General features: G+C 38.9%; 3 protein-coding genes across 5 annotated transcripts; 2 read left to right on the top strand and 1 right to left on the bottom strand.

The window, feature by feature from the left end:
• The first annotated feature begins 59 nt into the window (after positions 1-59).
• Positions 60-3,157, top strand: gpr151 (G protein-coupled receptor 151). Its single transcript, XM_051859637.1, has one exon. It carries the CDS (start codon positions 1,385-1,387, stop codon positions 2,660-2,662), a length of 1,278 nt encoding a protein of 425 aa, XP_051715597.1. The 5' UTR covers positions 60-1,384; the 3' UTR covers positions 2,663-3,157.
• Positions 3,158-3,246: 89 nt separating this feature from the next.
• Positions 3,247-23,501, bottom strand: tcerg1a (transcription elongation regulator 1a (CA150)). 3 transcript variants are annotated; one of them, XM_051859630.1, is made up of 21 exons: positions 23,356-23,501; positions 22,733-22,937; positions 22,451-22,615; positions 20,621-20,915; positions 20,092-20,328; positions 18,605-18,667; positions 17,766-17,963; positions 16,775-16,884; positions 16,612-16,700; positions 16,241-16,401; positions 14,770-14,848; positions 13,304-13,439; positions 11,739-11,828; positions 11,502-11,620; positions 10,205-10,355; positions 8,151-8,315; positions 7,671-7,853; positions 5,337-5,516; positions 5,142-5,225; positions 4,895-4,995; positions 3,247-4,357 (listed from the first exon to the last, which is right to left on the bottom strand). In XM_051859630.1, exons 1-21 carry the CDS (start codon positions 23,400-23,402, stop codon positions 4,156-4,158), a joined length of 3,060 nt encoding a protein of 1,019 aa, XP_051715590.1. In that variant the 5' UTR covers positions 23,403-23,501; the 3' UTR covers positions 3,247-4,155. The 3 variants fall into 3 exon arrangements, with proteins under 3 accessions (XP_051715590.1, XP_051715591.1, XP_051715592.1); XM_051859631.1 differs by lacking the exon at positions 18,605-18,667; XM_051859632.1 differs by lacking the exons at positions 22,733-22,937; positions 23,356-23,501 and adding an exon at positions 21,260-21,330 and having other exon boundaries at positions 22,451-22,586.
• A 406-nt stretch (positions 23,502-23,907) lies between these two features.
• Positions 23,908-25,785, top strand: exosc3 (exosome component 3). Its single transcript, XM_051859638.1, has 4 exons — positions 23,908-24,186; positions 24,541-24,690; positions 24,794-24,945; positions 25,328-25,785. Exons 1-4 carry the CDS (start codon positions 23,956-23,958, stop codon positions 25,533-25,535), a joined length of 741 nt encoding a protein of 246 aa, XP_051715598.1. The 5' UTR covers positions 23,908-23,955; the 3' UTR covers positions 25,536-25,785.
• The last annotated feature ends 238 nt before the right edge of the window (positions 25,786-26,023 follow it).

Below are 26,023 nucleotides of genomic sequence, written 5' to 3'. Positions count from 1 at the left end.
ACAATTTAAGAGACACACATGGAATTTGTTTAGCCATTTACTCACCCACGTTGCTCCAAACCCATGACTTTTTTTACTCTGCAGAGCACAAAAGATATTTAGTATTAGGGACTGACGACTTCAATCCTCATCCACTTTCACTGCATAATTTAAGACCCATAAAAGCTTTTATGGCAGAGGAAGATCCCACATTAACAGTTTACATTTGCTACAGTAATTGATGTAAATTTAATTTTGGTTTGGTATGTAAGAAGGTATTGTTGGATTCATAAAGAATACTGATAACACTTTATAATAACTTTAATAGCCTAGTAACATTACCAAATAACAATTACTATATAATTCTTAATAGAGTGTTAGTTATGCATACATAACTAATTAAAAATGTAATATAACTGCTATAAGGGAGTAAGGGAGGCTATACAGCTAATCACACAAGTCTCTATGATTTTAGTCAAATGCTGGTCATAAATTATAATAATTCTCTGAATTCTATCCTCCAAATCAAAATTTCAGTATATTTTTTCCCCATAGCTGCTGGATAAAAAGTGAACACAATAAGACCACATACATTCACACATGAGTAAAATAAATATAAGAGTAGGTTTAAACATACGCTCATAGACAACAAACCTACAACAAATCCAATGGTTTTCCTGTGAGTCAATGTTTAATCATTTTTTTGTGGCACTTAAATGTAGACATGTATTTATACGCAATCAAATCTAAAGGCTGTCCATAGTGGGAAAAAAAAAAAAAAAAAAAAAAAAAAAACCTCACTGAGGTAAAACCAGCGAAAACGATCCTCCTAATTGGATGAACGATAAATACTGCAAACATTATAAAAGGTGTTAATAATAACGCAATATAAATTATTACCAAAACAGTAAATATGTCATAAAGTATACTAACATACATTATATCAGTTCGAGAAACGAAGTCTTTGTTACTGAGGTAAAATCTCTCATCAAAACTCATTCATATTCCTACTCCATATTTCCATTTGCAATCATCAAGCCTTTGTCTCCGACAGGAAATAAAAAAATCCATAATTTCCAGTGACAATAGAAGCAATAAGTTTAACTGTGTGTAGTCGTCAGTGCTTATTACCCGAAATCATTTTAATTGTCCTCAGGAGAATCGAGACGGGCGAAATTAAACGCTGTCAGACAGCTGGGGACGGCACCTGTCAATCAAAACGTCCGTTATAAAGTCGCTCCGCTTTCGCGCTGCCTAGTCAAAGGCGGGAAAAGAACGCAGGGACCGATTCATTCCTTTAGCGCGCGGAGTTTATTCGCGTATAGACGCAGTTTTGAGAGAGCATATCTTTCTCTCTCCACATACTGCCAACTCTGTCTTCATTTACCAATCTATCACAGTGGAAATGGATAAATTACCTGCTATGAATATCAGCGCCGGCAACAGTTCCGTGGATAGACGCTCATTTCTGGAGAGAAGTGGCTATCAGCACCTGGATCACGGAGATCTGAAGGTTTTGATTCCAGTGGTGCTAGGAATCATCTGTGTCCTGGGTTTCACCGGGAATGTAACTGCTATGGGAGTCCTGATTTCCAACGCACGTAAAGGTAAGCTGTCCTTGATCAACGCGCTCATCCTCAACCTCATGCTGGCTGATGGTCTGGTCTTGGCATTTGCTGTTCCCTTCAAAGCCACTGCTTATTCCCGTGCAAGCTGGACTCTGGGATTGTTTGTCTGTAAGACCTGTGACTGGTTCTTGCACTCCTGCATGGCTGCAAAGAGCTTCACTGTGGCCATCATGGCCAAAGCTTGCTACAGGTACGTCAGTAACCCCACCAAGCAGGTGACCATCCGTTTGAAGACTATCCTGGTAGTCCTCTTCTTCACTTGGCTCTTGGCGTGCGTGGTCCCAATTCCCCAGTGGCTTTTTTCCACCCTGCAAAAGGAAGGAAACGGAATGATTTGTGTTCAAGCAGTGCCTGTTGATGCCCATGATTTTATGTCTGTGTACGCCAAGGTGTATCCTCTTCTGGCCTACTGCACACCTTTGAGTTTTGCGCTGCTTTATTTCTGGAAGGCGTATGGACGATGTCAGCGCAGGTCCAGCAAAACCCAGAATCTGCGGACACAGATCCGATCCCGCAAACTCACCCTGATGCTATTCAGCCTGACAGTGGCCATGGCCACCATGTGGCTTCCGCAATGGGTTGCCTGGGTTTGGATGCGGCACGCACTGGAGGCTGAAGGTGCCTTCCCTCCGGTCCTCTTCACTCTCTCCGCCCAGCTTCTCATGTTCTCCATCTCTCTAGTCAACCCTCTCATCGTTCTCGCCCTCTCAGAGGAATTCAGAGAGGGCTACATTGGCTTGTGGCGTAGGCTCACCCTCCGCAAGCAACCTCCAAAACACAAGCCAGGACCACACACCCCAACCGCCCCAAAGTCGCCAACCCCAAGACCGGAGACATCAGCCCACCTCCCTCCACACCAGCCAGGGCGAACAGAGGAGAAGCCTGAGAAGCAACTGGACCAGTGTGGAGGACAGCAGGAGAGCCCAACCAACAAGGATGGAATCGTACTGCAAGATGTAGAGCAGTTTTGGCAAGAGAGGGAAACTGGCTCCCAGTCACAGGAAAATGATCCTATACCCTGGGAGCACCAAAATCCCAAGGAAGAAAAACAGTAAGACAGTGTGAATCTACTCCTCTTTTTCATTTCATCAACATAAAAGAAAAAAAAACATATACAACAGATCAGACCTCACCTGAACTAATAAATAATGAATTTAATTGTGTTTGTGTTTAACTCTTATTAAAAAGAAAAAAAAAAAAAAAAAAGAGAGAAAACTGGCTTGGTATAATTTATTAGAAGTAAATGGAAATGACTTTGTATTAATTGTATTGTATTATGTTATGTTGTTCAAAACAATGTATTATATAATAAAATAGGTAGAGATATCACTAAAACCAGTGTTGTGATGTCCAAGACAATAATGATGAAAAGCTGTGCATAGCTCCCTCCTGCCTATAGTACTAATAAAAAAAATTGATGTTGAAATCTTACTGCTACCTGCATCATTCACACAATAAGATGGCAATAAAATGTCTACAGAATGAATATGCTATAAAAGAAAGTATTTCGGGAATGCATGTCTGTAAAATAAACTGTAATATATTACCTACTAAGGTGTTCTTTTTGTGGTCTGCTATGAGATGTTCTACACATATTCGTGCAAACACACCCACAAAATGTAAAATCCAGTCACAGAAGTTAAAAAAATGGGTTGCTTTTATTCAACTTCAGCTGTACATAAAGCAAGTCCGAAAAACAATATCTTTTTAAGAAACATCTGAACAATTAAATTAAACCGTAAGACCAGTTGACATGGCCAACTGCCAGTGCTCATACGGTCAGTCATAACACATTGTAAACAAACTAATACACATTATCCATACATATTCATCATCTAGAAACATCTTACATGTTAACCCAACAGTCAGTTAAAATGACATATACACAGAGAGGCTTTCATAATTCTTGAATATCCCTGTGGGTGACTAATGTCACCAAAAAATGTTCACAAAACTGGGAGGATCTCCCAATTTCAACAAATCACAGTTTCTAAACAGTTTGGAGCAAAAGGTGTGACACGTGAAACAGAATTGATGTTTGTGATTTGAGACCGCAGAAGGTGGCTGGAAGAAAAAAAAAAAAAGGGCAGACAGGCACCAGGTGGTGATACCTCCAGTAGACGTTCAGGACGGTTACCCAAACACAAGATAGATTCTCTACAATCACCATTTAGCATCTAACGTGGATTTAACCCTTTAGACTGGACGGACAAAGTGTGTGTAACACAAGATAAGGACATGAAAACACTGACCTGTTATGGGGATGACCTGGAAATGCATCACAAACAAAAACAAAAAAAAAAACTTCCAGTTGGTCCAAATACTTATTCCGTGTCTTATACTCAGCTGATTTGATTGGTCATTAACCCATTATGTTCTTTATGGCATGAGCTAGGGGCAAGTGGTTCTGTACCATTCACTTTCAAAGGTTTGAAAAGTAGAACCTTTGGACTGGAGTGACTTATCTTTATGTTTCTGAGAGTCTATGATGTGAGCATTGGTAGTGTGGCCCCAAGATGTGGGAATATCTGGGGAGGTGTGTATGGTATCATTTAGTGGAGCGTCGAGCAGGTTCAAAGGCAGTGGGAGGAGGAGGTGGTCCCCTGCGATCCAGTTCCTCCACGTATCCCATGAGGAGTTTGTGCCTCTCTTCTGACATACAGTCCAGAACCAGGTACCTTTTATCCTTTTGCAAGATCTTCTCAATGTCTGACAAGTGCTGCTCTGACTCCTGCATCAACTTTCGTGATCTGAAGACACAAAATTAAAATTACATTTTAAGACCTAACTCAAATCATTCAACTTGTTGAGGAGATTGTGCTATTACTTTTGTAACCAGACTTTAGACTTACGGTTTTACCTAATGGGTGGTAAAACTGGTGGGGAAAAAAAATTCGATAGATGCATATCATAGATTTGCAGGTGGGCTCTTTTGGCCTAGGCTAATAAATAAACACCAAGCAGCCACTCATAAAACCCTAGCAACTGCATAGCTCCCTGCTAAAATACTTCCACAACACCTTAACATTAAGTAGCACGCCTTTGGGCAGGCAACTTCTTTTAAATTTTGACCTACACTTTCTTCAGAAAATGAAAAAACGTTCTATTTATTAAATTACAATAGTATTGGCATTATTGTAAGATGAAATATTATGAACATTAACTGTTTTCTATTACATAAAAAAAAAAAAAAAATCATTGGATTTTTATAGGATAGAATTATTTAATGATTCCTAGATATGACCCAGAATTTCATAATCATATACAGATAGATCAGAGCTTCTTACTTGTAGGTGATGAACTTGGTCTCTTTCAGAAGAGTTCTGAAGTCTGCTTTGGCTGCAATGTACTTGTCTTTGATGTAATCACCAAACTCCCTCTGTCTTTTCTATGGTGAAAAGGTGAGCAGCAGGTACAGAGACTTACTATGTAGACTTACTGTAAAGGCATAACTATATAGACTTATCATAAAGACTTTTTGACAAAAGGAGTACAACAATTTCAAATAGTTCAAGAGGCAAAGACAGGCCTTACTCTGTCACTGCTTGAAAACTTGATGCATCTCGGATCTTCTTTAATGAGCTTCTTCACTTCCTTCCATGAAGTCATCAAAGTGATCTGATGTAGATGAAGAAATGAGTCAGTTGAGTAGGCTGAATACAACAGATTAACTGAGTACAAACTGAGTTAGACATGTGACCCAAGACATGGTGTCAGGGCACTGTGTACCGAGGTTGTCTCATCCAGAAGTTGGCGAAATTGCTCCTTTTTCTTCTTTGCAAGGGCCTCGATGTGTTCGTTGAAGAGCCTCTCTTTCTCATCCCTCTCCAACAATGAGGATGACTCCCAGCGGTGATCCTTCCTCAGGGTACGACGCGTCTCTGACCAGGTAGCATCAGGTGTCTTTACCTGTCAAATGCAGCATACAATTTTCAATGACAATTTATGATATTAGATTTAAGATTATATATAAATAATGGTGATGTTTTAACCACTCTATCATATTACTTACAAATACAGTGGCTTGCAAAAGTATTCAAACCCCTTAATTTTTTCAAACCCCAAATTTGATGTTGCTGCCTTGTTAAACTACTTTAAAGGATTAGTTCACTTTCAAATGAAAATTACCCCAAGCTATACTCACCCTCAAGCCATCCTAGGTGTATATGACTTTCTTTTTTCTGATGAACACAATCAGAGAAATATTAATAAATATCCTGACGCATCCGAGCTTTATAAATGGCAGTAAGCGTTACCAAATGAGTATGAGCTGAAGAAAGTGGCTCCGTCCACATCCATCCATCATAAACATGTTCCACAGGTCTCCGGGGGGTTAATAAAGGCCTACTGAAGCAAAGCGATGCATTTGTGTAAAAAAAAAAAAAAAAAAAATCCATATTTAACAAGTTATGAAATAAAATATCTAGCTTCTGCCAGACCGCCTTCCATATTCTACTTACGAATAAAGTGTAAAACTCTAGCAGTTCAAAAAGCTTACGCTACATCCTACGCCTTCCCTATTCAACTTACGGAAAAAGTGTAACTGACGCGACGCCAGTTTACGGAAGAGCAAAAACCAAGCCATGAGGTCAAAGGAACTGCCTGTAGAGCTCAGAGACAGGATTGTGTTAAGACACAGATCTGGGGAAGACTAAAAAAAAAAAAAAATTCTGCTGTACTGAAGGTTCACAGAAGCATGTAGCCTCCATAATCCTTAATTAAAGAAGTTTGGAACAACCAGGATTCTTCCTACAGCTGGCCTCCTGGCCAAACTTGGCAATCGATGGAGAAGGCCTTGGTTTGAGTGTTGACCAAGAAGCTGATGGTCACTCTGGTTTAGCTTCATCAACATATATGGAGATGGGAGAAATTTAAAGAAGGACAAACATCACTGCAACACTCCACCGATCTGTGCCTTATGGCAGAGTGGCCAAACTAAGGCCTCTCCTCAGACACATGAAAATTCACTTGGAATTCGCAAAAAAGCACCTAAAGGACTCTCTCGGACTGTGAGAAACAATGTTCTCTGGTCTGATGAACCTCAGTTTCAAGCATCATGTATGAAGGAAACCAGACACTGCTCATCGGCTGCACAATACCATCCCAACTGTAAAGTGTGGTGGTAACAGCATCATGCTGTGGGGCTGTTTTTCAGCAGCAGGGACTAGGGGACCCTTCAGAGTAGAAGGAAAGCTCAATGCAGCAAAATATAGAGTTAGCCTTAATGAAAACCTAGTCTGGAGCACTCAGAACCTCAGACTGGGCAGAAAATTCACCTTCCAACAGGACAATGACCCTAAGCACACAGCTAAGAAAATGCAAGAGTGGCTTATGGACAACTATGTGAATGTCCTTGAGTGGCCCAGCCAGAGCCTGGGCTTGAACCCAATTGAACATCTCTGAAGAAACCTGAAAATGGCTGTCCATTGACAGTCCCCATCCAACCTGAAAAAGCTTGAGAGGATCTGGGGAGAACAATGGCAGAGTATCGCCAAATGCAGATGTGTCACATCATACCCAAAAAGACTTGAGGCTGTAAAAGGTGCTATAAGTACTGAGTTAAGGGTTTGAATACTCATGCAATGTACTTATTTTAGTTTTTCATTTTTAATAAATCTGCAAAGTTGTCACAGATCTGTTTTTTTGCTTTGTCATTATGGTGTATGGAGTGTAGATTGATGTTAAAAAAAGTAATTTAAAGTAGTTTCACATAAGGCAGCAACATAAAATGTGAAAAAATGAAGAGGTTTGAATACTTTCACAAGACAATGTATATATAAATAAAAATAATCAAATGTTAGACAAATAAAATCTATACAGTGGGATCTAAAAATGTAAGACCACAATAGAAATCTGGGATTCTAAATCTAACTTAAATCCCACAATAAATTAAGTTGCTGATAATGTAATAAAAAAATAAATATACCATATACAGTGTAAATACGCTTGATATAACTTTACACAGCCACTAGTGAAAATTTTCCAGCTTCAATTTTCCATATTATTGTATGAGATATTCAATCTGGCATCATGACATTAAGCCATACTTGAACACTTTATTACCATATCAGACATGAGTGCTTTAAAATGCTGGACGGCCTCCTCCCTCTTGTGTTGCTCTCTCTCACGGTCAATTTCTTTGGTTTGCTCAGAGCGGAATCTCTGCACCATCCGCTCTCTTTCCCTCAGACTGGCCTCTATCCGGGCCTGTTTCTCTAACTCTTTCTCTTTCTCAGAGTTTGGATTCTAGGGGAGAATCAAGATCAATGATCAGAAAAAATCCACAACAGAAGAAATTACATTCATCGCCAGACACAAAGTAAATGCTTATAAATTAAATGTTGTGAAGTGAAATGAAGAGTATTGAGTTGCCAGTACATGATTGTCATTACAAATGTCTTTTTATCCATTCTGTAAAAGTACTTATGATCTAAAGCCCTATATTTTCATGCATTTCTGAATGGTAGTTCTCACTTATTGTCTACAAAATAACAGGGCTGGGCTGGCATCAAGCATGGTATAAAGTGAAGCAGCTTCTCTAACCTTGGCAAGACGCTCCACGTAGTTCTTAAAGAGTTCCTCTCGAACTGCAGAGGTTTCCACAGCCTTGTAGCGAGGGTCAGTCTCCATCTTTTCCTTCACTTTGCTCCAGCGCTGCTGACCATCCACATGGTAATCTGTCAGGAGCTCAAAAAAGTCTTGCTTGACCTTAAAGAAAACCATAGAAACATGTATAAGGTAATGGGGCTTAAGGCGGAGTTCTTTTTTGTTCTTTGCTTGCTGGTAAAAAGAAGTTTGAAATACCTGGGCAGAGGTATGTTTACCAACATCCCGACGTCGCCCATGCTGCTGTGAGCAGCATTGAGATGAATATGTAAATATGTGCTACGCCAGTGTGTTCTCAAGTGTTCATGTTTTTACTTGCATCTGACCTCAACGGACTGAACAGAAGAAATGAACCGAAGAAGATTTCCATGTCAAAGAAGGTGGAGCCCCAGAGCACCAAAATCACATCAATTTATTCTTTGATTTCACTAAAAGTATATTGGGGGGCTATAGTGGTTCAATTTCAAGAGATAAGGTTTTGGTAGTTTTGCAGTTTTTAAAATCCCAAATAAGACAATCCATGACCTATTACCATTGTACTATTGCCACCAAATAACTATATATGATTTTTAAAAGCCGCTTGATTAATAGGTTATTTTTTCAAAATTACTCCAAGCCCAACAAACCCCAACAAAAGTATACTATGGTGGCCTGATTTTAGCCCATTATGACATAGCGGGTAATGGACATAAGTGTGCAGACATGCAGGTTTGATTATGGCCTGTGTAGATCTAGGCTGGTAGGCAAAAGGATTGTGGCTTAAATCCCATATAGGATGACAACTTATCACCCACCACAACTGAACCATTAAAGGATTACTTGCATTACTTGTGTAATATTTTGTTGGAGACTGAGACATTTTCAGTACTTCTGAATCATACCTTTACATATCCAAGGCCAGTGATTAATGAGTCACTGCTGCCACGGGCAACTGCAGTAGCTCAAAAATGTGACTAAAATGACATCTGCTCATTAGTCGCGTTTCCACCGCAGAAACTTTCCCCAGGAACTAGGAATTTTGGGGTGGTACTCGATGTGTTTCAACTGCAGGGAACAGGGTCTAAATGAAGTTCCAGGTAAAAATTTCCCCCAAGGAAGTCCCTGTTCACAAAGCTTTTTCAAAGTTCGGGAACTTTTGGGGGTGGAACTTGGGCGCTGAACATGCCAATTGGTTGAGTTCATGCAGCATTTTGATTGGCTGACTCCACGCAGCTTCAACCACCATTTTAAAAAGTCTGTTGCAATGTGTGCAGTAGGAGTTGTTTGCTATTTGAATCAAATATGGAGTTTAAAAAATAAGACAGATGGACCTACGATGAGGTTCAGGCTTTAATAAGATATGTGGAGGGCGAAATCCAGCAGACACTGGAAAGTCGCGTGCAGTCCTATGTCACCGGACTAATTTGCCTAATCTTAACAGGTCTGGGGGAGAGAAAAAGATCCTGGGACAAATTGTTCCGGGTAATTTCGGTGGAAACGCGGCTATTGTTAATATAGTTTGATAATCACAGAATTAGATGGGCATCCTCTGGTGAACCCCACCTGGTGAACACTCCCTCCTAACCTATGGCCCCCCCACACAGGTGACATTTCACTGGCATTAATGTTTGATGGCTGACCTTTAGCTGCCAAAGGCAATCAGCCCAGACTTTCTGCACTTAACCCTAGCCACAGAGACACCGAGTGTTCAGACCAATCGCCAGGGCAGATTACAGCTCATGAACAACTAACAGACACTTGCAGTCTCTTAGTCCCAGCCTACGAGTGTATTCATCTGTGAACATGCAGTGTGTTTTAAAAAGTTACCAAGAGATATTCAAAGTGTAATGTTTTGGTAGGTGGTCCTGGTTTTTCTTTGTGTACCCATTGAGCACTTGTTTCTATTGTATTAAATGTCAGTTAAATAACAAGGCCCACTTCTGAATGTTTAATGAGACTGACATCTTTCAGTAAAATAATGTAACAGTTGTGTATTAACTTTAGCTCCTCACCTTCTCCCCACGGTTCTTAGAGTTCTCTTTCTCCTTCTTTCTGAAGGCTGTCATAAATTCTGTAAAAATGGTTTCTCTGTCTTTCATCTTTTCAACAGCCTTAAAGCGTGAATCCCTGGCATGTTTGGCAGCGAATTCACTGAACGTTGTTCTGTGAAGAGAAAAAAAAGTGGTCCTTGTTATGTTATGTATTTTGCATATGTACATACATTGCAATGCCAGACCACCTTCCGTATTCAAGCTACGAAAAAAACGGATCTGCCATTGCGTCAGTTAAGCGTTTGCCGTAAATTGAATAGGGAAGGTGTAGGACATAGCGTAAGCTTTTTGAACTGCGAGAGTTTTACACTTTCTTCGTAAGTAGAATACGGAAGGTGGTCTGGCGGAAGCTAGATATTTTACTTCCTAACTTGTTAAATAAGGATTTTTTTGTTTTTTGTTTTTTAACAAATGCATCGCTTCGCTTCAGAAGGCCTTTATTAACCCCCCGGAGCCGTGTGGAGTATGTTTATGAAGGATGGATGTGGATGGAGGCACTTTCTTCAGCTCATACTCGTTGATCCTGCTCACTGCCATTATAAAGCTCGTCAGGATATTTATTAATATATCTCCGATTGTGTTCATCAGAAAAAAGAAAGTCATATACACCTAGGATGGCTTGAGGGTGAGTAAACCTTGGGGTAATTTTCAATTGAAAGTGAACTAATCCTTTAAGTTTTCTTTAATATTTTTGAACTGTCTTCAAAAATGATGAGAAAGGTTTCCTAAGCACCAAATCACCATATTAGAATGATTTCAATAGAAAAATTAAATTGCAATATTTTCAAAATATTACTGTTTTTACTGTTTTGGATCAAATAGATGCAGCCTTGAGCATAAGACATTTTCAACAACATAAAAAAAAACCCATTAAAAAAACAAAACTTACCAACCCAAATGTTTCAACAGATTTATTAGTCGATGTAAATAATTGTGATTAATTCAAAAACATTATATTATGGCAGACAAAAACGTTAAATAAAACAAACAACTTGAACACATAGGACATGTTCTTGTATTCTGCCTATGCTATTTTGTAATTGTTTGTCTATGTGAGCATGCAGACAGATGCCCATTGCACTGCACATTTTTAAGATGCCACGCAAACCCCAACATTTTAAATTATAAAACCTTCTTGGTTCCAATTTAAGGTCTTTATCAGAAGAAAAAAAAAAAAAAAAAAAAAAAAAAACACAAAAGTGCACAACAATATTAACAACATTGGCAAATTAGGTTTTCCTGATGGTATACTGTTTACCTGACCCCAAGTTTAGCTTCCTCCATCATTTTCCTAAAGTCATCTTTGACCTGCATGATTTTATTCTTTTTCTCTTTCCTCTCCTCCTCAGCACGCGTCTTCACATACTGATCGAACACCTGCAGAAAGGACAGTGGCATGAGATGAGTGGGCAAATGTGCAATACACTTGGAGACTGATATGAACCTGTTTTCAAATTGTGGATATGGTAGTGGCTAAATACAGTGGAGTGTGTACCTGTTTCCTCTCTTTGGGATTGAGCAGTAGATAACGTGGATCAAATACAATCTTATGAAGCTCCTTATCCCAGGTAGAGAATGCAGAGACCTGAAAAGTGTTGAGAGATGGAGAAAAAAAAAGTCACAGAGCCATTTCAACCCCCCTTCCTCTTAATTAGGGCCATTATAACAAGAAGAGAGCGTTCAGTAGGTGAGCCCCTCTGAGTGTGTCCCCCTCCTGTTGCGCTGGAGTCAGGGTGTGTGAGCCCACTGCTTTTCATCCTCCATCCCACCATCCCTAATGAATGACACAAACCCAACAGGTGGTCCTCAGCTTCCTTCTCTCAGCCTCCATCCCTTTCTTTTCCCACCATGCTAATTGGCGCAATGAGAGAGGTGTAATTAGATGGGGGGTGAACAGGCAGCTCATCTATTGGAGTGATGACTATATGCTGCTGTACGGCACCTCTCAGACACGTGGGGGTCCGAGGATGAGGAGGAGAAGAGGGGGAAGGGGTCTTGCCTTGATGATGAGACCCTTTGACTGCAAATGTGCCTTTCATCTTTGGCATAGGACGGTGTGGCAAAGGGCAGATAGCTCTCTACTACAGACTTGAAGGGATCTCTATTACATAAACGACATATGCGTTTATCCATATTTCATAGTAGAAACATCAAATCTGTTGCCAAGGGGGGGGGAGATGTGAGACTCCACTGATCAGTGCTTCTCTGATCACCAGAAAATGTCAGGTGAGTATTTTAATGAGGACCAAAGCTTAAAACAAATGATGGGTTTAACCTTTCAGACCAGAAAATAAATATATAAACCACACTGCGTGAATCGCGCCCAGCCAAATCTCTCCGCCATTTCGTTATGAAATATCTCAGGCATTAGCTAAACAGTTTGTGTTTAAATAAAACTGGATTTAAAAGTGAGTTTAGAAAAAGCCCTAAATATAATATTTGAGGAGTAAATAAAGTTCTGCCTTGTAAGCGTTGTTAAGAGCAGAATGATTTCACATGATTCATGTTATACTTATTAAAAAAAAAAAAAAAAAAAAAAAAAACACTTTCTCAAAAGTTTGGGGTTGGTAAGTTTTTTTTTTTAATGTTTTTGAAAGGAGTCTCTTATGCTCACTAAGGCTGCATTTATTTGAAAAAATTAAAGAAAATATAGTAAAAACAGAATATTATATTATATTATATTATATATATATATATATATATATATATATAGAACAGCTACAGTACAAAGAACAGCTTTTATGTGTAGCATTATAAATGTCTTTACTGTCACTTTTGATCAATGTAATGCATATCAAATATCCATTTCTTTAAAAAAAAAAAAAAAAAAAGTCTTACTGACCACAAACCTTTGAACTGGAGTGTATATATTACTTATACTGCCTTCACGTGTCTCAAAATTATTGTAAATACGAGTTTCCTAGGTAAAAACTGCACATGAACACCCTCCCATTTCGAATCACGTAATCACGACTTCAGAAGTGGGAATTATCACATTTCCGATAGCACATGAAGGCAGCATTAATGTGCTTGTATAATTAAATTGTAAATATGTCTTACCCCTCGCTCAAGCAGCATGTCTTTAAACTGACTCATCCGAGCTTCCTGAGGTACCACGGCTCTCTCACGTGCTGCCTTTAGCTCAGCCTCCATGGCTGCCTCCTTTTCTGAGTCGACCTCCTTCTTCTCCTCTATCCTAAAACACAAAACAACTAATCAGCCAGAAGACATGCGTCTGAGCATAAACAGGCCTATTCAAATCAAGCCTGAATTTTCGACATGAAAAACATGCACGAGACCTCCTTCACGCTGAGTCAATAATATCATAATAATCTGCTGTCTTTGTTAGAGACTAGACAATTTTTTTAAATTGTTGAGATATATTCTGGTATCCACATTTTTTTTTTAGAAAATGACGACAATTTGGCATCTGACAGTTCTGATGTGAAAAAAAAATGGTTTTGAATATTTTATATTCATTTAATTTGTATCTGACTTGATGTGCACTGCCTTTAAGTGCTGGGAGACTAAGTATGCAATTTCCTCTGATGTTTAACCTTAAAGTCAACACAAAGTCAAAACCAACCCAGTTTACTTTCTTGAAACAAGTTCCTGGGGCCTATACCATGAAGCAGGTTTAGGTGGATAGCCAGGTATGTTTCAGTTTAGTTTGTGCCAACCCTGGGTTTTAGGCACCATGAAAGTGGCTTGGCTTTTAAGCGGTGTTCATTGCCATAGTAATTCACGCTCCACCATTAACCTGCTGGTTATGTTCTGAGTAAAAATTTTCAAACCAAAATTGAACCAGCAAAATTGGATGAGCTGTGAGCAAAGTGACATCTCTGCCATAAAAGTCACTCCACCAGTTTCTCTAGCTCCAAAATAAAGGTCACTACATAGTAAAAGATTTTTAAATACAAAACTGTCTGGATTTTAGAGATGAGTATTCAACTTACAAAGAAAATGTAACGCCTCTCACAGTTCAAAACGTTTATGCTACGTCCTAGGCCTTCCGTATTCAACTTACGAAAAAAAAAAGAGTAACTGACACAACATCAGTTATGCTTTTTTCATAAGTTGAATACGGAAGGCCTTTATTAACCCCCCCGAAGCCATGTGGAGTACGTTTATAATGGATGGATGCACTTTCTTGAGCTTCATATTCGTTGGTCCCGTTCATTGCCAATATATAGCTTGGATGCGTCAGGATATTTATTAATATAACTCTGTTCAACAGAAAGAAGAAAGTCAAACACATAGGATGGCTTGAGGGTGAGTAAAGCTTGGGGTAATTTTCATTTTAAAGTCAACTAATCTTTTAAGCATTTACTTTTAATGAACATAAATGTATACAGATAATATGTAATATAAACAAGTGTCATGGTACCAACAAAGCCTGACTGAACGGGTTTGGTTGTCAACTTCAACAAACCCTGAATTAGTTCATCTAGCATCATGGTAGGGCCCTGGTCTCATTGTGCATGATTTTAATCAAGCAGAGAATAAAATACAGAAAAGATTCTCACTTTCGTTTCTTGGCCTTACTGGGTTCATCCTCAGGTGTGTCTTCTGCAACAGCGAACTCCTGTTCTTCTTTAGCCAACACTGTGTCAAAGGAAACACGCGAACATGCAACAGAAGGTTTAGACAGCTATTAACAAGCTGTTGAATGAGTCAGACATGGATATAGAATGCTTCATGCTCACAGCTGACATGCAGACAGCAGTTCCCCACTTTAGACTGCAATGGTGTACAATAGACACAGAGGCTGTTTACACTGGCACAAAAAAATCTGATTTTTTGCTTACATCTGACACAGATCGGAATTAGTTGCACACGTGTAAACACAAAAATCTGCACGAGATCCGATTTTTTCGCATCCGATCTGAGCCACTTCCAAATGTGGTTTTAAATCAGATACATATCCGATCTCTGGACATGCACGTCTAAACACACATATCTGATTCCCACTGGAATTCCAAGCCACCACAAGGCAAGGGCGACACGTTTGCTTACTAAAGGGTAGCTTTAATGTTGTATTATGAATCAGACGTGTCTGTATGCACTCGCACTAAAAATTCGCAGCTTTATTATTGAGGTACAAACTTTATATGTCTATTTTTTCCTTGAAAGAAATTGCACGCACGCACGCACATTCAGCAGCTGAATTTCAACCTCTGCCCGGTTAATTTAAAAGAGACCGCCGTGTGTTTTTTTAAAAATTTTTATTTTAATAAACCAAAACTTCACTGGGTAGGCTACTCTCTCGTGTGCGCTCTCTCCTTCGCTCGCTCTCTCTTTATCATTCATTCAAATAAATGTAATCTTACCTGCTACTTTATTTCCCTTCAGAATTCTAGATTTAACGACTGTAGATAAAATAACAAACGCAAATTATCTTTATTTTCCAGTCTATATTCGCTCAGTCAGAATTCATGCTGCAAAACATCCATGACACTGACAGCTGTTAACTTATTTATTCTGGCAGGTAATCGTGACCACCCGACGTGAAATATTTAAATAATTTTAATAGCACGGCCATTCAAAACCCGAGGGTCTACCATGTGCATGCAAAGCTATCAATGACAATCATTTTGGGCGGGAATTAATGGAAACACAGATATCGGACACCAGTCGCGTCTAAATTTAATGTAAACACACTGGCCAAAAAAAACGGATATGGTCAAAAGATCGGATCTGTGCATTAAGACTTGCAGTGTAATATCTCACTTGTGCAAAATATTAAATATCAAATTTGTTCTTATTGACTTATTTTGTCAATTACTTGCTGCACAAGTCGTGTCTTGAATGTAAACAGACGGAACCAAAAGAAAAAAAAATGCTGGATACTGGAAACTTGGTTTAGATACAGTGTTCTTTTAATTCTCTATAGATGTTTGCTAATAAATTCATGAATAATCTGTTCTATGAATGCAAAATGCAAAAACTTGATAGGAGAGATATGTACACATGTATTTCTATGGAGAAGACTTTTACCCATTTTGTGGCTGTTGTCCAGGCCTCTTTTGTGCGGAGGTTCCTGAATAGCTTTATCTACATCAACCCGTCCCACCAGCTCCTCCGGTCGCTCCCACATGGACAGACGTGTGGTGGGGTTATAATAGAACACCCGCTCGTCGCCGGTCCACACCACACACCTGGCACATAAGCATTGGGTACAGGTCAATCAAATACAAAAAGCCAACATTCAAGAGCTCCAACTATATCATTTGGCATTTGACTGTTCGTGAACTACTTTTGAGGGTGATTTACAAATAATAAAACCTTTGCAAATTTAATATTGTTGATCTGATTTGTGTGAATCAAGTAAATCTGTTTTGAGTAAACAGGCATAAGTGGTTGCCTACCATGGCGTGCCAGGAATGGGTGTTGTTGCAACGGGCTTTGCTTTTTTCGCTGCCTTCTGTTCCTCTGTCATCTCCTCGTCTTTCAGCTCCTAAGAGTAATACACAGATGATGTCAGAATCTCGTTTATACAAAACAATTTAGAAAACTAGGCATGTTACCAACCTCCTTCTGCTCTTTTGGTGGGTCGATTTTTGGGCTTCCATCTTCCATGTCCATAATTTCAGCATCAATCATGTCAATAGCTGCATCCTTGGTCTTCTCACTCTCTTTTTCTGTTATGGGAACATGGAGATAAGCAATTGTCAAATCTCATAAAAGACTCAGAAGGCTTTATTCAAGAAAACAGACTATAACTATTGTGTTTAAATGATATTTGCTAGCTAAGGCATTTCAGCACTGATCTTCAACCCCATATTTAACAGGTGCTTTAACAGTGCTAGCACAAAACGTTTCTTTAAAACAAAAAGATTTTAAAAAGAAAATGTCAATAGCATTATTTATTTTTTTTTTTTCAAGTCACACCAAGGGTGATTGCCTCATGGTTTTGGATGCATTTACACTTGCACAAAAACTCCTATTTTTTACTCATATCTGACAAAGATTGGATATTGTTGCACACATGCAAACACAGAAATCCATGTGAGATCCGATTTTTCCACATCCTTTCAGAGCCACTTCCAAATCTGGTTTTAAATCAGATACATATCCAATATCTGGACTTCAAGTAACTTTAATCTGTATCTCACTTCAGAATTCTAGATCTACCAACCCATAAATAAAATAATTACCAAAAACTACTGTTATTTTTATCCATTCAGTCAAATTGTCCACTGCAAACATCAATGACACCTTTTAGTGATCAAGGTATAAGTGTGATATTTACATATTGGGATTTAAAGTAAAAAAAACACCTTTTTATATAAGTACATTCATTATCAGAGGGTCAACCGTGTCACTACAATCGATCACCAATGGAATCATTCTAGTTTGGTCGGAGATTAATGTAAACACCAATATTGGACACAAGTCATGTCTTAAATGAATATAAACAGACAGAACCAAAACCAAAAACAAAAAAAGTCAGATATGATCAAAAGATCAGATCTGTGTTAAAACTTGAAGTGTAAATGCAGCCTTTGTCCCATTCTCTAACCTGTTTCTTTGAGTTCTTCTGGTTTGTCCCAGGTAGTCTCCTGTGTGTGTTTATTGTAGTAATAGGACTTTCCCTCTGGGGTTTTGAACTCAGTCCATTCGGATGTGCTCAGAGGTCCAGGCAGTCCTGAGGGCCCGGCCATCGCCATTTGAGGGGGCATCATGGGTACTAAAGGTGGTGCCATGCCATGGAGCATACCTTGATATAACATACACAAAATCAGAATCAGTTCAAGACATGTAGCTCCTCTAAATCAGATTGACAGAAAAATGATTTTGCATAGTGGTATTAACAACATATGGGGGGAGAAAAAGTAAAAAAAAAAAAAAAAGAAAAAGAAAAAAAAGGGCATGACAGAATTGAAAAAAAGATTATTTAGCCATTATACAATATGTGTTGGATGATTTATGTGTTGGATGATTACTGCACAAAATAACAAAAAAAAATGAAACATTACATTAAATATGAGAATAAGGCATGCAAAGACAATACCACCACAATATCACATTAAATCTATCAAAGAAAAAAGGGACACAAGGTAGGAACACATTTACAACAAATCAAAACACTATTTTATCTGAATTTCTATGGCAATTTATTATCTATGTTACTGCCTACAACTCAACTTTAACTGTTAAATGTTTTCAAAGGGAAAAAAACTGATCTACTCCAACTATGTAAAATGTTAAGTCAAAAACAAGTCATAAAAGTGGCATGATGTTGTTAACAGAATGTCTCATTTGTAACAAACAGGGGCCTCTAATCTGAAATAATTACATTGAAAGAAAGCATAGAGATGCACAACAGTTACTAACATGCCATAACGGGGAAGGAATTACCGTTTTTGGTAGGAGAGATAGTCTTTACATAGGGACAGCTGACTATCTGCATCATTGCTACACCTGAAAGAGCGTATAAGCAAGCACAGAGTGTTGGAAAAAACACAAACATACGTCATCTACTGCTTCCAGGTGTCAGGAGAATAAATGCTAGATCATTTATGATGAAAATACTACAGTATTATCTTAAATTGCTAATTGATCTATATTTAACTGAATTTAGGCAATAACGTCAGCCTATGTTGCTTGGCAACAACTGCACATGAAAATAGCGGATTACTGCCATCTATAGAACACTGAACATCATTTCTGCAACACTAATGCAGTACACTTCTGACATTAATGCAGTAGTTAAGACTGCATTTATCACTTATTATTATTATATATTTATTATAACAGAGCTTGCTTTGCTTTGAGGAATCATCTTCTACGTCATACGGCTTCATTAAAGATGTTAGTTAACTGTCATCCAATAAGCAGACAGGAAAAACAAGGTCATCTTTTCAACTCTACAGGTTCCTGTCAAACTACAGACATGCTCTGGATAGTAAGAAAAAGACAGAAAGACAAGGAACAGAGGAGAGAAAGGCAGTTGGATTCAGAACATACTAAAGCTGAAGAATTCTTAAAGGGATAGTTCACCCTAAAATGAAAGTCATCATTTACTCTCCCTGGTGTTGTTCTAATACTGTATGCCCTTTTGTCTTTTATAGACCACAAAAGGAGAATTTTTAAAAAAAACTTTTTTCTTAGCCTTGATTTCTCACAACTTGTGCGCTTTTTCTGGGCGAGACGGAGCTAAAAGAGTCTCACCAACCCGCACGTCGTGTAGCCGTGCACAGAAGACCAAAGGTATGATTTTATTTGTTAAATAATACATAAAATTTCGTTTTGTTTTCTGCCAAACCCTATCGTATATCCCCAGAACACTTGGAATATATGGCATGTATCGCATGAGATAATTCTGTGATAATTTTGCATCTTTTTTTAAAACACCAGGGTGAGTAAATGACAAAGGGGCCATTTACACGACACTGTTTTAAACTGCGTTTTGGCCGTTCATTTACATGAAAACATGAGTTTTGGGGGCCTGAAAACGTAAACTTTTGAAAAAAGGTTTCAATGTGCAAGTTTTTGAAAACGATACAGTTACTTCGTGTAAACTACAAAAACACGAATATGTGAAATTGCTGACATCATGCGTATTATGTGTTCAGTCTATAGGCGCGAAGTGTTTCTTGACAAAGTGACATCGCCAACTACTGGCCTGGCATGAGTAATACAGCATTTTTAATAGTTTTCGAAGATCCGTGTGAATGGGGATCGTTTTGACAATATTGTTGTCCGTACGCGAAAAAAGCAAAGGAAAAACTTTTCCATTTTTAGTACATCATTGTTGTGTAAACATACCCTTAATTTTCATTTTAGGGTGAACTATCCCTTTAACAGGGTACGACTGATTCAACAAGTCCAAAGGTCAGACCTACCGGGCAATGGAATGGGCATGGCAGGCAGGGGCACTCTGAAGGGTGGCACCATGACAGGAGGGAATCCTGGCATTGGAGCCGCGGGCTGTGGCACAGTATGGGGCAATGCCACTGGCAGAGGTGGTGGTCCTGTAGTCATGGCAACCGTAACCGTTGGCGGATTGACAGCTGCTATTGGGGTTGCCATGGCACTGTGGGTTGTGGTTACAACTGACGGCATCTCCACTACATCAGGGGCTACAGTGCAAACAATTGGGTACAGAATGATAACACTTGATTTACTTCTGATATCAAAACAAATAAACAATTGCTGAGCTAAATATTAGTACTGGGGGTTATGGTTACAACTGACTGCATGTCGTGGTGTCTTGTCTGGTTAGGACACGGTGTATGTCGAACGTGAACATAGCTTGACACATGCGCTCTAGGAAGTTTTATCCCTGTTACGTGCACTGTAAGCATACACTGACTTACTTGTAAAAACAACAGTATACTTTGGGCTTTAGAAGTTTACTGGAATGACATTTACCTGATACAGGTGTTGGGAGGAGAGGTGAGGCTGCTGTGATGCTGGGAGAAGAGGTGGAGCTCATGGATGTGGAGAGGCTCTGGGAGGTGTGTGTGGCTGTAGTGCTGTTAACTGCAGCCGAGATGCTGACAGATGGACCGGGCCCATTGGAACTTCCACCGGCTGCTGCCGCTGCTGCCGCCACCGCCGCTGCCTGGCTCAGCATCATTGGTCCCAGCTCTGCCTGCTGGATCACCTTCACGCCTTCAGGCTTTGTCCAGGATGACTCCCTTGTACGTGCATTGTAATAATACACCTGAATAGAGAATAAAAGCATGCAGAAGAAACATGTCTTAGAAACAAAGCCACGGCGCTGTATGGACAGGTCAGTGTGCTCCACCTCAGGAGGAGAAGGGGCACCACCACAAGCGGAGAGGAATACCATCTACTCTGGAAATCATACTATATGTGGTTAAGTTAAGTCATGTGACTTCTACTTGTGCGATGATCATGTGATTGTAGCAGGTGCATATTTGCCAGAGTTACTTCCTGTGTTTTTACAACTGAGGATTATGTTTGGATGAACACCGAAACGTCTTGTCAATTTGTTTTTATGTAGTCCAGTGACTTAATAAAGAGTTTGTTTGAACATTTTATTACCTGGATGTTTTAGACGTCATGAATCTACATAGACAGATTGCAGAAGAGGACTTTAGATCAAACTGTGTGCACTGTAAAGAAAGTAACAAAGTATTTATTTATACTATCATCTAACTGCATCAAGCGAAGAGACTAACAATGCAACAGTGCATTGCGTTTTGCAATTTGGCTGGGAAAATACAAGGCATCATGAACTCCAAAAATCTATTATGCAATATCCAATTGATTATACATTCATTTCTTATGCAAGTACAACTATTGGTGATTCTAGTTTATTAAGTTATAAATATGTATATTTTTCTTACAAAAATGCATCACTTCACTTCAGAAGGCCTTTATTAACCCCCTGGAGCCATATGGATTAGTTTTATGATGGATGGATGTGCTTTTTGGGGCTTCAAAATCTTGGTTATTGTTCACTCCCATTATAAAGCTGGGAAGAGCCAGAATATTTTTTAATATAACACAGATTGTGTTTGAATAAAAAAGAAAGGCTGGCTTGAGGGTGAGTAAATTATGGGATAATTTTCATTTGTGGGTGAACTAACCCTTTAAGCATATTTATATAAAAAAATATTTCACATATTATATATATATATATATATATATATATATATATATACACACTAATATTCAAAAGTTTTGGGTCAGTGAGATTTTTTTAAAGATTTTTTTTCAGCAAGTAAAGGCATTTAATGTTACAAAAAAAATCTACTTAAATTGAATGCTGTTCTTTTGAACTTTCTATTCATTTTGAACTGTTTTCAACATTGATATTAATCAATTAAATGTTTCTTGAGCACAAATTTAGCATATTACAATAATTTCAGAAAGATCATGCGACACTGAAGACTGGAGTAACGGCTGCTGAATTCAGCTTTGACATCAATGGAATAAATTATATTTTGAAATACATTAAAATAGAAAAAAGTTATTTTAAAGCCTTGAAAACATTTAAAATATCTTTCTGACCCCATACCTCAGAATGGTAGTGTTTAGGATATAACTATAATCCAAATCTAATGTTGTCAGAACAAATTTTGCTCTCTTAAACAAATCCTCACATCTCAAAACATTTACAACAAGAAATAGCAAGATTAGAACTCTCCATATGAAGTGAATCTAACACAAGCCACCTTGCTTTTGGGAATCAACAGTGTCTTTCAGTCCATTAAGAATGAGAAGCTATACCTTTCCTTCTGAACTCTTATTCTCCACCCAGATCTCTTCTGTAGATGGCAGGGAAGGAGGAGCAGAAGTTGGAGCAGGAGAGGCTGTCGGCGGTATTCCTGGAGGGAAAATCATGCCAGGTGGAGGTGGCATGGATCCTCCGGGCGGAGGCATAAACGGGGGTCTCTTAAAGTGAAAGACATAGATGTCAGCGAAACCTTCCCATTACCCAGGCCTACTCTTTCCAGTTTACACAAAGCTGAGGAATTACATAATAATCGATATCTGATATATTATTCATACTTGTAAAGGTGGGGCACCCATGGGAGGGGGCACACTGGGGTCAAAGGGAATCCGTCCGAAGGGCGGTCGGGCAGCGGGTGGAGGACCCCTCATCATAGCAAAGGGAGGCACAGGGGTGCTCAGTAAAGGCTGCCTGCGGGTGGAGGGGTTGGCGGCAGGAGGAGGCGCAGTGGCAGGGAAACGCAGTGCTGGCTGCTGAGCCATGCTGATGGAGCGAAAATAAACTTTAATAAATAATATCTGTACAGTACACAACGGCTGCTGCAGACAGACGTTAAAAAGCAAAACAACAGTTATAAAACTCATTCTTACGTACCATACCATACATCAAACCTTCCTAAACGGACATAATAGACTTCATATAATGCATTTATATCTTAAACCACGTCCTGTAACCTGAAGTGCAATAAAAATTCAAAACATAACGATATAAGAACATTCAGTCGTATGTTGTTACGCTGGTTTCATTGTCCACGAACCAACAGGCCAAACGAGGCTTAAAAAGATTCAAATTAGCCAACTGGGAAACACTACTCAGTGTACTATTAAGGGAAAATTAAGACTAAGTATAACTGGTAGTTTGTGTCAACAACGGTGTATGAAATATAATGCAAAATCCGCACCTGTTAGCGGCCAGGCCAATGCCTTCTGCCTCTGTGTGCTCCGCCATAACGGGAATAGTACAACAAAAGTCCCCTTGGCTTGACGCATTTCCGTTGGTCTCGTGCACGCCCGCCAAATGGTTTTCAAAGTCTATTGAGTCGTGGTCGGCTGTTACCTTTACTTTTTACACCATTTTGAATTATCAATATATCTGAACTGGAATAAAACTAAATATATATTTCCCCCAAACTTGTTTCATCAGGACAATATTTCCTTTTAGTTTGCTGAGAGACGAGTGAACTGTTCTCATAACGTTTTGTAGGAAAATGTAGTAAAGACAGGCGATAGGACTAGGTCAAAACTATAAAACGTATCCATTCAATTTGAATCCATTAGTAAAATCCTGGTTTTGTGCATATACATCGTTATATATTAGATATTTTTTTGTATTATTTATTTAGTTAGTTAGTTAGTTAGTTAATTAGTTTTATTTATTTTGTTTTTCCCTGGTTTGATGGATTATTTAATCGTATTTAATGTTTATAAACTTTTATTTTGGAAAAAGATTTTCTCGATGCCGGAAGTACACAAATACGGGGCCGTCACGTTGCTTTTTTGCAATGGACACCGTACATGCTCGTTTCAAAGAGAAAATTGGTGAAGTACTTTTACCCGGAGATGTGTTCTCATTCAGAATGCCTGAATCTGGAGGAGACTGTATTATCAAAACCGAAAAGATAATATGCGGTCCAGGGCTCCGGAGAAATGGAGAGGAAGTTCAAGTTTGTAAAAGTGGCATTTTGCGCCATAAACAGCCAAATCTGTACTGGATAGACTCTCAGCAGAGACGGGTGAGGAACTGGACTCACACCACTGACCCTAGGGTTTATTTGCACTTATCATTTTAAGTTGGCTAAGGTTTGTTCTGCTTTAAGACATTTTGTAATCTTTCTCTTTTTTTCCCTCAAATGCCCAATGGTCATGGTCATTCTGTTTTTTCCCCCCAACAAATGATCAAAATGTGCTTAACATTCAGAAAATGGTCATACTTAGTTTTGGTACTTTTCTAAATGTATATATAAATAAAAATACATTTATTTGGCCACAATTAAACTGTCACACTAACTATTGTAGAGCCAGATATTCAGTTTTAGTCATCTGTCATCAGGTTTGTACATAACAAGGCTGATCCTTATTTCTTCCAGTATGTACCAGCCAAGGGTGAAAGTGTGATCGGCATTGTGACTTCCAAGTCTGGAGATATCTTTAAAGTGGACGTTGGAGGAAGTGAGCAAGCATCTCTTTCATACCTTGCATTTGAGGGAGCTACCAAGAGGAACAGGCCTAATGTGCAGGTACCCGCTCATTAAAACACACTTATATCCAACTTTAATTAATATTTTGCTCTGTTTACATTGCATTATGATTGTACACACATATTGTGACTTTGTTCTGCAGGTTGGAGATCTGGTATACGGCCAGTTCACAATTGCAAACAAGGATATGGAACCCGAGCTGGTGTGTATAGACAGCTGTGGCAGGGCCAACGGGATGGGGGTTTTCGGAGCTGATGGGCTGCTCTTTAAAGTGTCTCTGGGACTAGTGCGCAGGTTTGTGATTTGTCCATGTAATATAGCTTTGTTATCTATACACTTCCAACTAAGTTTAGCTTACTTAAACTTGGAAGTTGCGATAGTATTTTCTTCCCTATTGTGATGTATATCTGAGTGAAGCGGCTTCTCGAAAAGGAAAAAATGTAGGACAGGACTTGATTTTGTCCATGGGGAATTGCTGTGATGTCATGTGAGTGACAGGTTGTCCCACGCTCGCAACAGTAAATACATCATCAGAGAAGTCGCTGCAAGAGAGAGGGGAAGATACATTTATTTAAGATTATGAGGGCACTGCAGTACTCCTTATATACAACACAAATTTTCAATTTTGATTTAATGTAAGGTAAAATAAAAAATGTGGTGTTCTTCTTTTCATCAGACTTCTGGCTCCTCAGAGTGAAATAGTGAAGGACCTGGAGAAGATTTTCCCCTTTGAGATGGTTGTTGGAATGAATGGCAGAGTGTGGGTGAAAGCAAAGACCGTTCAGCAGACGCTGATAGTGGCCAATCTTCTGGAGACATGTGAGAACATGACCTCTCAACAGAGACAGACACTTTTCAGGAGAGTGGCAGAAGGCTCCCTCTAGAGGACAACTGAAATTTCACTTTTCCCAGAATACATGTGGTGATGACATGCTTGAAGTACCGTTTTTTCAGTGTGAAATCACTCTGTTTCTCCAGTTTTGGAGACCAAACAAGTGACTTTGGATATTGGTGTGTTCAGCCTGTCTGTACGCCATAAAAGAGAAGTCATCATTTCTCTTAAATATATTTTTGCCTTTATTTCTGAAAATAAATTTTTGTATAGGTAAAAATTAATAAAATCTTCATGATGCAGCCATTGCAAACTGTTTTTTTTTTTTTCTGTTTTTTTTAAAAACTCTTCATGATTTCTTTCTATTTTCTTTATGTCCAGAAGGAGGCACTTTTTCTCCAATTTCTTTAGCCGGCTTGTGGTTTTAAAAGTTGCTGCTTTACTGGTAGTTGCAGGAAATGACTTGATGTTTGGACAAGGGAAACACCATGACTGTAACCAGGGTCATTTTATATCCAGTTATACTTAATCCCTTTTTTC

The sequence above is a fragment of the Ctenopharyngodon idella genome, chromosome 14 (genome assembly GCF_019924925.1).
Source record: "Ctenopharyngodon idella isolate HZGC_01 chromosome 14, HZGC01, whole genome shotgun sequence".
Lineage (NCBI taxonomy): Eukaryota > Metazoa > Chordata > Actinopteri > Cypriniformes > Xenocyprididae > Ctenopharyngodon > Ctenopharyngodon idella.
This window is presented reverse-complemented; position numbering and strand designations above follow the sequence as displayed.

Bases quoted from the DNA above. Each gene is read 5' to 3' on its own strand.
- gpr151 (XM_051859637.1), top strand. From the start codon at position 1,385: ATGGATAAATTACCTGCTATGAATATCAGCGCCGGCAACAGTTCCGTG.
- tcerg1a (XM_051859630.1), bottom strand. From the start codon at position 23,402: ATGGCGGAGCACACAGAGGCAGAAGGCATTGGCCTGGCCGCTAACAG. The intron at 22,938-23,355 runs GTGCGGATTTTG...TCGCTCCATCAG, and splicing joins ATTGGCCTGGCCGCTAACAG to CATGGCTCAGCAGCCAGCAC. The intron at 14,849-16,240 runs GTAAAAGTCTTC...CCTTTGACACAG, and splicing joins GGACAACAGCCACAAAATGG to TGTTGGCTAAAGAAGAACAG.
- exosc3 (XM_051859638.1), top strand. From the start codon at position 23,956: ATGGACACCGTACATGCTCGTTTCAAAGAGAAAATTGGTGAAGTACTT. The intron at 24,187-24,540 runs GTGAGGAACTGG...TATTTCTTCCAG, and splicing joins TAGACTCTCAGCAGAGACGG to TATGTACCAGCCAAGGGTGA. The intron at 24,691-24,793 runs GTACCCGCTCAT...TTTGTTCTGCAG, and splicing joins GGAACAGGCCTAATGTGCAG to GTTGGAGATCTGGTATACGG.